This window comes from Sorex araneus, chromosome 9 (genome assembly GCF_027595985.1).
Source record: "Sorex araneus isolate mSorAra2 chromosome 9, mSorAra2.pri, whole genome shotgun sequence".
Lineage (NCBI taxonomy): Eukaryota > Metazoa > Chordata > Mammalia > Eulipotyphla > Soricidae > Sorex > Sorex araneus.
Window position 1 is genome coordinate 55,856,966 of NC_073310.1, and position 12,422 is coordinate 55,869,387.

Here is a 12,422-nt window from a genome sequence, read left to right on the forward strand (position 1 = left end):
ACAGGATGTGCCTGGTGACATTTATTTTGCTAGGCACTAGGATGATGAAGGCACTGGGGTCAAGTGAACAGACAAGTCTCCGGAGAAGTTGTCATGCAACTTGTTATTTCTGTGTGAATTTTTCACTGTATTTTGTACAAATCCCTTGAATAGAGTTAATAAAGCTATCATGAGAAAACTCAGAGCAAGATAAAAATTAATCAAGTGACCTCTTAGATTGAAAAGATTTCTTTAAAAATAAAAAAATGTTGGAATTTGGAGCACAGAGCAGGTGGGGAAGATTCAGGTAGCAGCTTCTAAGGGCAGCTGGTTTGTGTCCCTGACTCATTATCCACAGTGAATGTCCACTTCTCTGCTGGTTGCCTTCTAAAGAAGAGTCACACTCTCATCTTTGATCAGAATGGGATTGGGTGGGAGGTGAGAGCCCACCCAAGATGTACTTAAAATGCAAAATTGGAGGACAAATACAAGAGCTGAGCTTATAATCCATGGAAAGCCTCACCCCATTTTCCCAACTTGACACTGTTTTTGGCCAGAATTACCCCATAGAGATGCTCAATAAAGTGTTTAAGACCATCATCAAATCCCAAATTGCCACCAAATATGAATTTCTCTTCCCTCCAGGCTCAGAGGACACACCCCTTTCCACAGTGACCCACAAACTGGCTCTGCATGATTTCCCCCCACCCCCAGGAGAGAACTCCTTATGCAGGTGGTACTAGCTTGGAGTGTGCATTGGACACAGAGGTAACAGAAGGGCTTCACAGATGTATAACTCTATTTAATTATTATTATTATTGATTGGAAGTTGTACCCAGGCGTTCTTGGTACTTCGGTTCTGTCCTCATGAATCTTTGTAGGTCTCATGGATCATGCTGTCCCTGTAGTGCCAGGGAAACCATATGGAGTGCTGGGGAGTGAACTAGGATTAGTGCAAGAACCTTAACCTCATACTCATACAATTCCAACAGAGTCTTCAATTTCAGACAGATCAAAGCATAACTTTGACTGTCTCTGACTCACAAATGAGCAAAGGCTCTCTGACTGACCTGCAGAGAAGCAAGGCAGTCATGGATAGTTGGAGATTCTACTGGGGAGAAATAGTGGTGACACTGTAGGCTATTTCAACAACAAATTCTATCTTACTTGCAATGTAGAGATAATATTTGTCTGAAAGGAATCTAAAGACGGCAACAGGTATATGGACATGATAATACATGAGTCCTCCTCTAATGAGGATGAGGAGGAAGCAATATCCTCAGCAACCTTTTGTTTTTTATTACGAAGTATCACATTATAGTATTATATAGGTTTCAGGTGTGATCATTGGAAATCAATGAATGAATAATCCACTGCAACTGACTCCACCAGAAAGAAACTCAAGAGTTTCCTCCCATCTGACGTGTGAGCATTGCATCAGGGTGTCGCTTGAATTTCTTAAAAGGAGAAGTTTGGAGATGCTGCAGGAATAGAGAGATGAGTCACATTTCCAGGAAGTAAAAGAGAGAGCCGCTGAAAAGATGCATAAAAAAGCTTCACCATTAGCCATTCCAAATAGGATATTACAAATTTCCTAAAAAGAAACTTCTTGCATCCTAAGTATTTTTGTAGGCATTTCTACTCAGTGATTCCAATTCAGGGCAAATCTAGAGTCATCTTAGTGGAAGTTCCTTTTTGTACATTTATTTGCTCCCTGAAGTTTGTCTATGAAGAGAGATTCCTATCACTTGGGAGCAGTATAAGCACATCTGGGAACTGTAGAACAGCAGTATGTTCAAGCTATGCTGTTACTCAGAACTCAGGCTTGGGCTGGGGGTAACTGAAGGAATGGGCAATAAGACCAGGACTTTTTTTTTTTTTGATATGTGACAATTCTAGTAAATTCTATTGTTGTCTCTTTCTCCTAGGGGACAAGAAAAATCCACTGAGTACAAATATGGACACTGGTGTATATAAATAGAAAAGAGGACAATGAGGACTGAGAAAGAAACCTGATGAATTCTTGGGGACTCTAATGGAAGAGAAGGGTGGTGACATAGTTGGAAAATCTTGATCATTAAAACTCTTAAAATTGTGTTATGTTTTGTATTTGGACCACACCTGGTGGTGCTTAGGGCTATTCTGACTCTAGCTTAAAGGTTATACTTGGAGGTGCTTTGGGGACCATGGGATGTAGGGGCTTGAACCCAGGCCTGCCACATGCAAAGCATGATAGTTTTCTGAGCCCCATTGAGCTCTCTCTGGTCCCTGTAGCAAGGGACCAGAAAAACCATGAGACCGGAAATGGAAATATCCAGATATGTGTTCTGATCCCTTCTCCTGAGAGCTGAAAGAGCTTATGACACAAGTTCCCCTTTGTGGCCCCGTGTTGCTCATCTCAGTGGAGATAAAGACAAATCACCCCACTCTAGGAATGGGAAAGAATTTGTGAGAGGGAAAGCAAAGGCATCTTAAAATTGAAATAGTGCTGTTCAACCTAAGGCAACTGACTTGAACACAACTGAGTTTTTATAAGTATATAATAAAACAGATTAAAAAAAAAGAGAGAGACGAAAACACTGGGCTTGAGATAGGGCTTAAGGTTCAAGCCCCAGCATCACAAGATCCCTTGAGCAAATGCGACTAGCAGCCTCTAGGTGTCCCCACAATGAAATACAGAATCCTTTCAGATGTTCTGCAAGCTCAAATTCATCCTGAAGGTGAACTAAACTGGAAACAAAATTTGACAGCTTAATTCAACTCCACATATTAGTTCCATTTTACATTGTTGTCTTACATTCTAAAACACACACACACACACACACACACACACACACACACACACACACACACACCTGATAATGGGAGACTTTATACTTGGCACAAAGAGACCTCCACCCCCTCTCATGTCCACGATGTCCATGCAACAAGGAGTCAATCAACTGTGAACTAACTTCAAAGCAGATTATCACTTTTATTTTACAAACTTATGAATGCAAGTATTTTTAATGCCATCTGATTACTTAAACCCTAAGTACACGTTTCATGTTTTATCCTTTATATCCTCATCCAGACTAGGTATCATTTGTTTGTGGCTGGGGGCCACACCTGGCAGTGCTCAAGGCTTACTCCTGGCTTTACTCAAGGACCAGGATTGAACCCAGATCAGATGTATGAAAGGCAAATACCCACTCACTATACTATCCCTATGACTGTAGTTTTTGTTGGCTTTTTAGTGAAAGTAATTTAGAAGAAAAAAATGAGACTGAAAACAGGAAATTCTTCAGTGATGTGTATTGTACAATCCAGTCAAGTCAACCCAACTTTTCTTTTTTGTTTTTGGGCCACACCTGGTAATGCTCAGAGGTTTCTCTCAGCTCTGCACTCGGGAATTACTGCTGGTGGTGCTCAGGGAACCATATGAAATGCCGGGGATCAAATCTAGGTTAGCTGCATGCAAGGCAAACACCCTACCCACTGTACTAACTCTCTAGACCTCAATCCAACTTCAAAGGAACTGCAAGAACTTAAATGTTGAGAATGGATCACAAAGCAATGGTTTGCACCCTTTGTCACTCCATACTGTGCAGACTACCCAATAGTTTCCTGATTAGGGTCCAAGTTGGACAGCTCCATTAAATCTCAAGTCCACATCAAAATAAACACAGAATTGGTAGTTGTGGGCTGGAGCGATAGCACAGCGGTAGGGCGGTCGCCTTTCACGCGGCCGACCCGTGTTCGAATCCTCCACCCCTCTTGGAGAGCCCAGCAAGCTACCGCATCGCGCCCGCACGGCAGAGCCTGGCAAGCTACCCGTGGCACATTGAAGATGCCAAAAACAGTAACAATAAATCTCTCAATGAGAGACGTTACAAATCGATGAGCAATGGGATGACAGTTAAAAATAATATTTGTGGCTTTACTATGAAAATTAACATGATAAACTCTTACTGAATCACAATCACTATCACTGTTGTCCCGTTGTTCATCGATCTGCTTGAACGGGCACCAGTAACGTCTCCATCGTGAGACTTGTTACTGTTTTTGTCATATTGAACATATCACAGATAGCTTGCCAGGCTCTGCCGTGCGGTCGAGGTACTCTCGGTAGCTTGCCGGGCTCAAGATCAAAATTTCAAAAAATTCTGTCTCTTTCTAATCTCCCAGTCATATCTATTTAACCTGCTATTTATCATGAACACTAACAACCTATCTAGAGATTAGCGCAACCAAAGTTATGTTAAGATATCTAAAAAAGTAGAGACTCATTTCATGATTTTATAAAAGGCAATTCATTATTTAAAAAATTTTCCCTTCATGTTTGCATTCAACATAATCCAAATTTTGAGGTTTTTATTTTTTATTTTATATATATATATATTTATTTGCTTTTTGGGTCACACCCAGCGATGCTCAAGGGTTACTCCTGGCTCTGCACTCAGGAATTATTCCTGGCAATGCGTGGGGGACCATATGGTGCCAGGGATTGAACCCTGGTCGGCCACGTGCATGGCAAACACCTTACCCACTGTGTTATCGCTCCAGCCCCAGAGGTTTTTATTTTTTATTTTTATTTTTTTGCTTTTTGGGTCACACCTGGCAATGCACAGGGGTTAGCTCCTGGCTTTGCACTCAGGAGTTATTCCTGGCGGCGCTCAGGGGACCATATGGGATGCTGGGAATCGAACCCGGGTCGGCCGCGTGCAAGGCAAACGCCCTACCCGCTGTGCAATTCTCCAGCCCCTAGAGGTTTTTATTTTTAAGTGAGGCAAAAACCTTTTTGTTGAAGGAAGATACCAATTCTAAGGAAAACATATTTTTCTATAGAGATGAAAGATCGTTCCTCAAAAAAGAAAAGATAAAAAGTAATGAAAATTCCTGAAGGACAAGGGCAGTCCCAGGGGAATGTTGTAGCGATTTCACAACCTGAGTTGGGATGCGGTGACTCCGAGTAGAGTGTTGAAATCTGAATGGTTTTTTTCCTAAAGGAACAAACGTACTTGATATTCCTAAGGAAAGAACTTAAATCCATAAATAGCTAAATCCAAATTCCAAGTCTCAATGAAAATTTGGGGTATTTCCTAGGGTCTCTCTAAATGTAACCCTGTGAATTTGTTAACTCAATATTTATTTCCTTATCCCACGTAGCTAACAAAAGCTTTGCTTGTTTTTAAGTCTCTCAGCCTGCTTTGGCTTTCAAAATCAGTAAATCTTAGAGGGGAAACTAGAACCCATGATTTCTCTTCTCCGGGGGTTCCCTTTCCTTTGGACTTCACCAGCCCTTGCTGTGGCAGTTTTCCAATATTACAACAGATCGGTAATACTTAGTCCAGCTCTAGGAAGGGAGTGTTGGCCTTAGAGAGGAAGTCCCTTTGCTCTTTCTGACATGTTTACCTCATTTCAGTAACTTCTCCACAAATTCCAAGCAGTAAATCTGGGGTTTGAGTGTCCCCTCTGCTCATTCCTATCCCCACTGGCTCTTTGCCACCATAATTCATTTCTCTGGAAGACCTAGACTTCTATTTCCACAGATTTAACTGTGGAAAAATGAGTTTCTCATGTCACTCACATGGACATTGCTTACTTTCCAAGCTTTCTATTTGCAGATCCTTATCAAAGTTTCCAATTTCTCACTTATTACTTCCTGACATTACAGGATTGTACATATTTTTTGCTGTGGTTTTCCCAATACTTGGCTAAGTGCTTAGCACACGGTTGATCATCTAACTACTGCTATATCTGTAAAACAAAATGACAGTTGAAATGGGTTGAGCTTTTAAACAGTTGAAATGGTATACTTCATGCAAGGTACTCTTCAAAGCACTTTGCAGTTAGTCTTCCCAACAACTTTATGAAGAAGGAAGGTTATTCTATGGTCCTTGCCTAACAGGTGGGGCGTAAAAAGGTTCAATAACTTGCCCTGGATACTCAAATAGCAAATGATAGAAGTGAAATTCAAATATCTAAAGTTAGTCTTAGAAAGTACTGAGTGCAAGGCTGGAGTGACAGTACAGCAGGTAAGGTGTTTGCCTTGCACAAAGCCGACCTGGATTCGATTCCCAGCATTCCATACGGTCCCCTGAACACTGCCAGGAGTAATACCTGAGTGCATGAACCAGGAGTAACCCCTGTGCATCGCCGAGTGTGACCCAATAAAGAAAATAAATAAGAATAAAACACCCCTAAAAAAAGAAAGTACTGAGGGCCCCTACCAATAGTGGATAGGTTGCTTGCCTTGTACTCAGATGACCCAGCTCATTTTTGGCCAGCACCAAAAATGGTTTTCCAAGGCCACCAGGTCTGATGCCTGAGTGCACTCAGAAATATGTCCTGAGTACTGTGAGGTGAGGCCCAGAACCAAAACACTTAGAAATAACATGAAATCTTACATGTTCCCTCTGTTCCCCTGCCCCCCCAAAAAACCCTACTATTCAATAAAAGCAGTAGATAATGAATGCTACAGACAAAGCATTTAAAAACATTAACTCTGAAGAATATTATATGCAATTACTTGGATTGCAGATCTGGGATATTTACTACCAATTAGACCCAAAACAGTATTTTTACATGACTTCAATAGATCAATAGTAAAATATACTTATAAATTCAGTATCATCACCAATACAAGCAAGTATAGTTTAAACTAAAAGTAGGTGATTAAAAATTAACATTTTCCCCATTTTAAGCACTGTGGTTTGCAATACTGTTACTTGTAGGGGTTTTGGTTTTGTGGGGTTTTGGGGGGGGGTTAGGGGCACATGACTGGCCTGCTGGAGCTCTGGGGTTCCAATCCCCATCACCACATGGTCACGTGAGTATGGCTCCAAACCAAAAATACAACAAAAATTGGGCCAAAGACATAGTTTAATGCCCCAAGTACATGCTAGCATGAAAGAGCCCAATTTCAATTCCTGACACCACAAGGTGCCGTGAGTGTTGCTGAGAATGACTCCCAAGTGCCACCAGGTATGGCACCAAAATGAATAAAAATCGGAAATGTGGATTTGCAGTAAAGAAAGAGTACATCTTACGTGCGTTAGACCTAGGATTGATTTCTGGAACCACAAGAAAAAATTTAATTGTGGTGCCGGAGTGATAGAACAGTGGCTAGGGCTTTGCCTTGCATGAAGCCAACCCAAGTTCCATACCTGGCACCCCATATGGTCCCCAAAGCCCTCCAAGAATGGCCTCTGAGCACAGTCAGGAATAAGTCCTGAGCACCACAGTGTATGGCCCCACAGCAAAACAAAATGAATAAATTGCTCTTTCTCATTTAACTATTAAAACATGTTCTTTACAATTTTTAAATATATTTCTTCATAGATGTAGTTCTTCAAGAAAATGAAACACATGATCTTTAACAAAGACAAATTATGTCAGGAATGCCATCTTGTGGTTGCGAGTAGTTCATTACATCCATAGAAACTTGCAGTGACAATCTTAAATTTGGAAATAAAACTACAAGGGCTGGAGAGATAGTGCAGTGGGAAAGGTGCTTGCCTTGCCACACGCAGCAACCTGGGCTCATGGCGCCCCGTATGGTCCTCTGAGCCACACCAGATGTAATCTCCCTGAGCACTGCCAGGCATAGGCCCCTAAACCAAACTAAACAAAAATAAAACACCTCATAAATTCACTGACTTAAATCATGATAAAACAGTTATTACAAAGAAAAGAAACTTAATATTTACATTCGTTGTGTGTAGCTTTAGTTCATCGAACAGTTGTTTTGTTTTTGATTTTTTTTCAGTTTGGGGACCACTCCCACTGGTGCTCAGGGGCTAGCCCTAAGGTGCTTGATGTTGCAGAGCAGGGAATCAAGCCCAGGCTTGTATCTTTCCAGTTACAAAACAGACAAGACTGAGAGGCAACAGAGACTGTATTAGAATGGATTCCAAAAGACTAAGATATCATCTTTATTCATATACTTCTATTACAGCTACTCAGGGGCCAGAGAACTAGGACAGGGGTGAGGGTACCTGCTTGCAAGCACTAACACTGGTTCAATCCCTGACACCCATGCTCCACAGGCGTGACCCCTAAGCACAGAGTCGGGGATAAACTTGAAGCACTACCAGGTGCTGCCCCAAACTCCAATAAATAAGCAACTATTCAAATTTTGCAAATTTTAGAAATATTTCAGTATTTTATTAAAGCATTCATTCAGTAGTTCCATTATTTCATCCTGAACTAAAACCATGTATCTGGATCTTCAAACTAAACCATCTTAATTACAAACATCCCAAGGAAACAGAGGACAGAGCACTTACCTAGTTTGGACGGTGCAGATCCATAATTATAGTCCAAAGTGGAGCTCAAGAAGGGCTTCCTATATGCCCCTATATGAGTGAGACGTACTTACTACTTACTCATACAAATTAACCATTTGAGTGGTGATTGAGCTTTTTGGTCAACCGTCTATGTAACTAAACTGGTTACAACAGTAGTACTTAAGCATCATGTTTAATTATTTTTGCTAAATTGAATATTAGACATTCTGGTGCACCTACAGGGGAGTATAGAGGAAAGAAATCAACATACCCCTCCTGAGTGCACAACACAAAGGATACAGCACAATCATAGCTCACAGAGAGCCAGGCATTCTTTTTCTAGATAAAGGACAAAAGGAGCATGTATCCATACAAAACTCAGTGCTGGCGCTGGGCTACCAAAATTCCCAAAGATAATACATGTGAATATAGACATGCTTACATAAAAGAGAAAAGATTCAGGCCATAGCAACAGTACAGAGGGTAGGGCACTAGCTTTGCACAAAGTCAACCCGTGTTCAATCCCTAACATCCCACAGAGCCCCCCAAGCACTGTCAGGAGTAATTCATTAGTGCAGAGCCAGGAGTAAGCCCTGAGCATTGCCAGGTATGGCCCCCAAACCAAACAACAAAAAAGAAAACAAGATTCTATTGTTATCCCAATCAGCTTTTGCAGTTTATTGCATGCTTACCACCAGGAAAAAAATATTTTACTCTGAAAACTTTTACACAAATTGGCTTTGTATTAGTTTTTCCACATGACCCTTCAGGACATTCACATCTGCTGCACACACCTGGTATTCCATTTTCTCCTGCTGTTTTGTTCTTTCTAATAAAGCCTCATGCGGTGGAGGTAATGCATTATAAGAACTTAGTAAATAAAGCTGACTTGATGAAGTTTGGTTGATTTCTTTAATCTTTAACGCCTTCATGATAGCAGGTGCAAATTTTGAGTAATGAGCTGTAGATGAAATAATCACAGGGCAAGTTTTATCTTGCATTCTGTCTGCAACCACTTTTGCAACAGCAGTGTGGGGGTCCAAAATATACCCCAAAGTATTGTAGGTCGAGTGGATAGCTGCAAGGCAGTCGCCCTCAGAGCACCAGTCAGCTACAAAATCCTGCTGAAGTTTCTCCATTAAAATCTTTTCTATGTGGAAGTGATGCTGCTCTTCTAACTGACTAAATAATTTTGTCACTAAGTGCCCATCTTTATTAGCCATCAAGTATAAATGCCGTTCCAAATTTGAAGATTTGAGAATATCAATTGCTGGTGAAAAGGTTTGTGCTAATTTTCTTTCCCTTAGATCATAACGTCCTGTTTTTATAAAATCTGTCAAAACACGGTTCTGATTAGAGGCACAAATAAATCTTCGAATAGGGATTCCCATCATTTTGGCATACACTGCTGCTAAAATGTTACCAAAGTTTCCTGTGGGAATACACACATCAACTGGGCTTCCAAAAGAAATAAATCCTTGGCTGACAAGATCAAGATATGAAGAAGCATGATAAACTACTTGGGGAAGCAGTCGACCCCAGTTTATGGAATTTGCTGAACTTAAGATGGTTCCATATTCCACAGCAAGAAAGCCAGTAAAATCACTATCTTGAAACATTCTTTTTACAGCTGTCTGACAAAAATCAAAATCTGACCTGACACCCACTGCCCAGCCATTTTCCTTCTGACTGCCAATTATTTGTGCTTTTTGAAATTCACTCACCGCATTCTCTGGGAAAAATGTGACCACAGCTATTCTCTGCTGGTCACGCTTATTAAGCCTACTAAACCCATTTAAGACAGCACTCCCAGTGTCTCCAGAAGTAGCTACAAGTATCATATAATTACAAGTTGGTGGGATACAATGTGCAAAAAGATAAGGCATAAGCTGTAAGGACAGATCTTTAAATGATCCTGTTGGTCCATGAAACAACTCCAGGATGAACTGGTTGTTTGAAAGGTGCCTGATAGGGGCAACTTTTGAGCAGGCGAAGTTTTCTGCGTAAGCAGTTTCAATCATTTCTCCCAACCTGGCAGCAGGGATATCAGCAGGATGGATACACTTCTCCAGCAGTACCTGTGCTCTTTCTATGTATGTTGCTCCTACTAGTCTCCTCCACTCACCAGCATTTAATTTTGGAAACTCCTTCTCAGGAACAAAGAGACCACCGTCAGAAGCTAGTCCCTCGACCACCGCTTCTGAAAAGAACTTGGTTGAAACTTTTTGCTTACAATCTTCAGTCCAAGTGTGTCTTGTGGAAGTGAATGTTTCCGAGTCGGCATCTTGGTACCTTTTCAGTGTAATAAGCACTTTGTCAGCTATCTCCTCTGGGGATTCCCCACTTTCACAAAATACACGAGTGTCATACCACTTCTTATAATACTGTCTTCTATGTTTAAGTAAGTCTTTCATAGATGTTCCAGAATTCTGGGCTACAATCCTAGTAACTTGCATAATGCTCAGACGATTAATTAAATCTATTAGTGGTATATCCAGGTATACAACTATTCCATTTTTCTTTAGATGCCACATGCTGACATCATGAATTGGATTGGATCCAGTAAGGGAAATCACACTTCCAGATGCAGAGAAGTTTAACACGGCTTTTCCTTCCTCTTCTAAAAATTGCTCACTACCGACTTCCTGTAATTTTTCAGACACACTCATATTCCATGTTTTTTCAAGGATATCATCATTCACATCTATGACACAACAGCCTAGTTTCTGACCTATTATTCTGCCTACTGTTGTTTTTCCAGCACCAGGCGCTCCCATCAGGATAATATTTTTGTCTCCAATGAGAGAGTGAGTTGAGTGCCATGATTTCCTTGATTTTGCAAGTGCAAGTGTTCTTGAAAGAAACTGCTGTACGTGTTTATGTGTTTTAAAAGGTATACTAGAAAAACATTTCTGTATTATTTGTTCCAGGTGCTGACATCGGTTAAAGTGGAGCATTGTCCTTCCACTTTTCTGCCCAAGCCAAGCTAAAATTTGCTTTAGCCCTTTTCAAAACATAAGAACAAAACAAAACAAAAAAACAGTTGGTTACTAATTTCAAAAGGCTTAAAATTTCAATAGGATTGAATGTAATGATGCCCAAATATATAATTTAAATAATCTTTCTAATGTCGTATTTGATATGCCAGAAACAGTAACAAGTCTCACAATGGAGACGTTACTGGTGCCCACTCAAGCAAACCGATGAACAACGGGGCAACAGTGCTAATGTATATGACATTCAGTAAAATATCCCAACCCAAATTACTGCACATTACCCCCAAAAAGCTTTAAAAATCTCAAGACACTGAATGATCAGTTTAAAAGTTAAAATGATGAACAGCATAAACTTTATTGAGAAAACGGCATCATGTGCTTTTATTAAAAAATACTAAATAAAATTAGAAATTAGTACACATTTTCCTTTAGTAAAACCACAGCCCATGGTTTATTGATTCAAAACTATTTAAACAAGTATTATTTGGATGGGCTGTTTACTTGCCAAAACAATATTCTATATATTTAATTTCTCTTTAGTTATACGAAGATGTAAATAGACTAATGTGTTACAAGTTTCTTTGATATAAACTTACAGCATGAAAACAGAATAAATGAACATATCTGGTAACAAAATGTTTTAAGTTGCTTTCCAAACTAGAGGGCAAAGGCAAGACATCTTTTTACTTTATGTGCCTTTTGCTCTTTAAAAAATGATCCTGACATATTTCAGGGGTGGGGCCACCCCAGCAACTCAGAGATCACTCCTGTTAATATGTGGTCCAGAGGAATAGGCCTGACAATTTACTGGTGCTTAGGTCCCAAGATGCAGAGCTGCTCTGGCCAGAGGTTCAAGGGGCTACTACAGCCATCCAGGCAGTAGTGATGGTAAGTGATGCTGGGGGTTGAATTTGCGTTTGCATGCATACCTGAGCGTCCCAGGCCCTAGCAGATTTTTCTTACTGAAGGCCTTAAAAAAATGTTAAAGTGAAAGACAGCCTTATCCAAATGGATAGGGGAAATGGATAATTAGCAGGAAGGTCAAAGGTTACATATTTTATAACTTTATTTACCATCACTTATGTGTCTGTACTCTACATCAGTAGAGTTTAACTCAAATTCCAGATTCCAGAGAAAGAGAAAGCAAAGACTCAAGAATGTGTCCGATGATGAGAGG

At 40.4% G+C, this 12,422-nt stretch overlaps 1 protein-coding gene across 8 annotated transcripts in view; it reads right to left on the reverse strand.

Moving 5' to 3' along the window:
- Positions 1 to 2,938: 2,938 nt before the first annotated feature.
- THNSL1 (threonine synthase like 1) overlaps positions 2,939 to 12,422 on the reverse strand; it is a 70,920-nt gene continuing 61,436 nt past the window's right edge. For all 8 annotated transcript variants that reach the window (XM_055146789.1, XM_055146788.1, XM_055146791.1 and 5 more), the window contains one exon: positions 2,939 to 11,253. In XM_055146789.1, the coding sequence (XP_055002764.1) occupies positions 8,975 to 11,206 (2,232 nt within the window). In that variant the 5' untranslated portion in view covers positions 11,207 to 11,253 and the 3' untranslated portion in view covers positions 2,939 to 8,974. The remainder of the gene's footprint in view (positions 11,254 to 12,422) is intronic.